The 3,391-nt window shown below is 56.9% G+C and overlaps 1 protein-coding gene across 1 annotated transcript in view; it reads right to left on the reverse strand.

The window, feature by feature from the left end:
* DEAF1 (DEAF1, transcription factor) overlaps positions 1 to 3,391 on the reverse strand; it is a 30,560-nt gene that overhangs the window by 1,816 nt on the left and 25,353 nt on the right. The window contains 2 exon segments of the mRNA XM_015562398.1: positions 33 to 120; positions 2,269 to 2,462. Of these exon segments, the coding sequence (XP_015417884.1) occupies positions 33 to 120; positions 2,269 to 2,462 (282 nt within the window).

The raw sequence follows: 3,391 nt of genomic DNA on the forward strand, positions 1-3,391 counted from the left end.
CCCGCCACCTCCAGGGCAGCTGGTCCCGTTACCGCTGCGTGCAGAGGACCAAGGCTGGGGACAGAATTCTCCATGGGCGGTGACAGGCCTGGGCCGGACATGGGGGGCTGGCCCGAGGGGCTGGGGGGTCAGCAGATGCAAGCGGCCCACACCCTGTCCCCCCCCTCCCCCAGCCCTCCAGCCATGAGGCTCCCTGAAATGTACATTTTGTGTAAATTACGGGGTTGGAGCTTTTCTCTCTGATCAGCTGAGGGACGTACACAGGGACGCAAGCCTGACCCTGGCGGACCTCAGTTGGCACAATCGGGTGACACGGCGGACACCAGCCCTGAGGTCAGCTCCAAGTGCAACAGGCAGCAGACGGGCACACGGTAGAACAAGATGTCAAACTCACGGGCTGCATGCAGCCCACAACATACATTTCTGCGGCCCAGCCAGTGTAACGGTTCATAAGAAACACGTTAAGTCCTGGCTGGTCTGGCTCAGTGGATAGAGCGTCAACCTGCCGACTGAAAGGTCCTGGGTTCAATTCCGGTCAAGGGCACGTACCTCTGTTGCAGGCTCCTCCCTGGCCTGGGCCCTGGTCAGGGCGCATTCAGGAGGCAACTAACTGTGTCTCTCTCACATCGATGTTTCTTTCTCTCTCTTCGCCTCTCTCTTCCACTCTCCCTAAATATCAATGGAAAAGTATCCTCGGGTGAGGATTAATTAAAAAAATGTTTTTAACAAAAATTTTTCTTTTTTTTTTTTAATATAGTTTATTGATTTTTTACAGAGAGGAAGGGAGAGGGAGAGATGGTGGTTCAGTGGATAGAGCGTCGGCCTGCGGACTGAAGGGTTCCAGGTTCGATTCCGGTCAAAGGCATGTACCTTGGTTGCGGTCACATCCCCAGTAGGGAGTGTGCAGGAGGCAGCTGATCGATGTTTCTCTCTCATCGATGTTTCTAACTCTCTATCTCTCTCCCTTCTTCTCTGTAAAAAATCAATAAAATATATTTAAAAAAAATTTTTGTAACTTAACTTTTACAATATCCTGTTAGACATCATTATTAATAACAAACTATAATGTTCGCTAACGACTGACGACTATAATCGTGTTGCATTCATTTCCCTTATGCACAGGCGCACCATTTCTCTCCACTAACACCAGCAGCGAATGTTTTAGCAGCCGATGGACGTCATTAGTCTCGGACTGACTTGTTTGGTGTGCGCAACAGGAAATATTTCGCTTTCGGAGAAACAGAAAAATAGGTTTATTTGCGTGACGCTTATTCCTTTGTGCAGTTATTCAGTGTCTGGTAAGTGAATGTTCAAGAAAAAAATTAATTTTTATTACAAAGTTCTATTATGTTCACGGTGACTCATTTGTTTCAGCCCTTTGCGTCAGCACGTCTCTATCGGAACAAACCGACGTTTCTGTGAAAATGGAAGCTTTTGTTTTTCTGCGGCCACAGACACTTACACCTGTTTGTGTGGCCTGTGTGAGCCTGTGGGTTTGACGGACTTGCTTTGGGACCTGTCTGTGCCCACCAGCCCTGCAGGCGGGAGCCGCCCAGCAAGCTGCCCGGTTTCTGTTCTGAACTTCAGCTTCCTTCTTCGCAGAAGGCTATATTTAACACATGGGCGCTTCCACTCCGAAAACCACCGTGGGTGCTCGCATCACCCGGGTCCACGTGCCCCAGTCAGGGCTGTTCATGATGAAACCTGGGGGAGGGGGGGCGGAAGGAGCTGCAGGACGGAGGGTTCCGCAGGGAGAGCGGGTCTGCTGGCCCGGGATGCCCCCCACGGAGGCTGCGGTGCAGCGGCCCCAACCATGCGGCCACACGCTGGACCCGTGCCCGGCTGGCCAAGGGCACTGCTCTCCTACCCGTTTCATTGGCTGCGCTGATTACACACACGGATGTGGCGGCCACGTCGGAGCTGGGACAACCTCCTGAGCATCCGGCTGACTGAACGGGGCCTTTTAAGTTCCAGGCCGCGGGAGCGGGCTGTTCAGGACCACCCAGCCCTGTGTGCGCCCTCGTCATGGGGCCAGGCGAGGTCTCGCCCTCCAACCCCGTGGCCTCCCGTCCCGGCCTCGTCTGCAGGCTCCGCAAGGACAGCGTGGCGGGCTCCTTGCGAGCTTCCCTCTCGTCACCAGGGTTTGCCCGTCCGACCCCAACTCCTTCCAAAGTCGCGTCAACCAGAAGCGCCTGTGATGACAGGTGAAGGCACAGAACCGGCCTCGGTCCTTCCACGGTGCGGGCCCAGGGACGGAGATTCACTCACGACTGGCTGTCCTTCACGTCACCGCAAGTCCCCGACAGGACACTCAGCACGACCGACCGCAGGAAACACTTGGACCACGTGCGTCCTCGCCCGCCTTGCTGTGCCCGCATCCCCAGGTCACTGCTGTTGCCGCCGTGTTCCAGGGACGTGGGGTCTTCTCCCTCGTGCCTACGGCCCCCAGGCCCCCGAGGCCGCTGGAGGGAGCCTCTGAGGGTGAAGTCTGCCCTGAGAGCCTTCCTTCCGCAGGAACGCAGGAACGCGGCGTTGAGGGTGGTCCGCTCTCACCACATGGGCGTGACCGTTGGGTCTGTGCACCGGCGGGCAGGTCTGGGCCCACGTGTCGGGCAGGGGTGGCTCGGCCTGACAGGGGTGAGGACCTACCATCTCGGGGCCTCCGTGCTCAGCTTTCAATAAAAAATAGTTCTTTTTGACTGAATTTCCTGGGGTGGCACTGGGTTCAGGTGAACAATTCTACACGACATCACCTGTGCATTGTCCTGTGTGTGCACCGGCCAGGTCAAGTCTCCTCCTTCACATTTACATTCACCCCCTTTACCCTTGTCTACCCCGCCCCCCGCCCGGCAGTCACCAAACTGTGCCCATCAGTCCATTCGTTGTCTCAGAACGACACATCGCAGCCCGGCCGGCGTGGCCAGTGGCTGAGCCTTGACCTGTGAACCGGAGGTCACGGTGCGATTCCCAGTCAGGGCACAGGCCCGGGGTGCGGGCTGGATCCCCAGCGTGGGGTGTGCAGGAGGCAGCCGGTCCATGGTTCTTTCTCATCATGGATGTTTCCATCTCTCCCTCCCTCTCCCGTCCTCTCTGACATCAATAAAAATATATATTTTTAAAAAGAGGACACGTTGTATCTACAGCCCAAGAGAAAGGCCTGTGACAGCCCAGCCATTTCAAAGGCGGGTCTCCAGCGGGGTGTCGGCTGAACCCCTCCTCACAGGCTGAGCCGCCTGGCAGAGGGTTTCAGAGAAACATGGAGCCAGCCTTCCAGGGCGGGGCCTGGCTGCCCCAGGGGCACAGGCTGCACCCTCCTGCTGGCGACTGATGGCCGCCTGGGCCGGCCCCTAGAAAGAAGCGGCTGAGCTGCGGCTGCTCCCTCGTGGGAACG

The sequence above is a fragment of the Myotis davidii genome, unplaced genomic scaffold (assembly GCF_000327345.1).
Source record: "Myotis davidii unplaced genomic scaffold, ASM32734v1 scaffold3578, whole genome shotgun sequence".
NCBI classification, from domain to species: Eukaryota; Metazoa; Chordata; class Mammalia; order Chiroptera; family Vespertilionidae; genus Myotis; species Myotis davidii.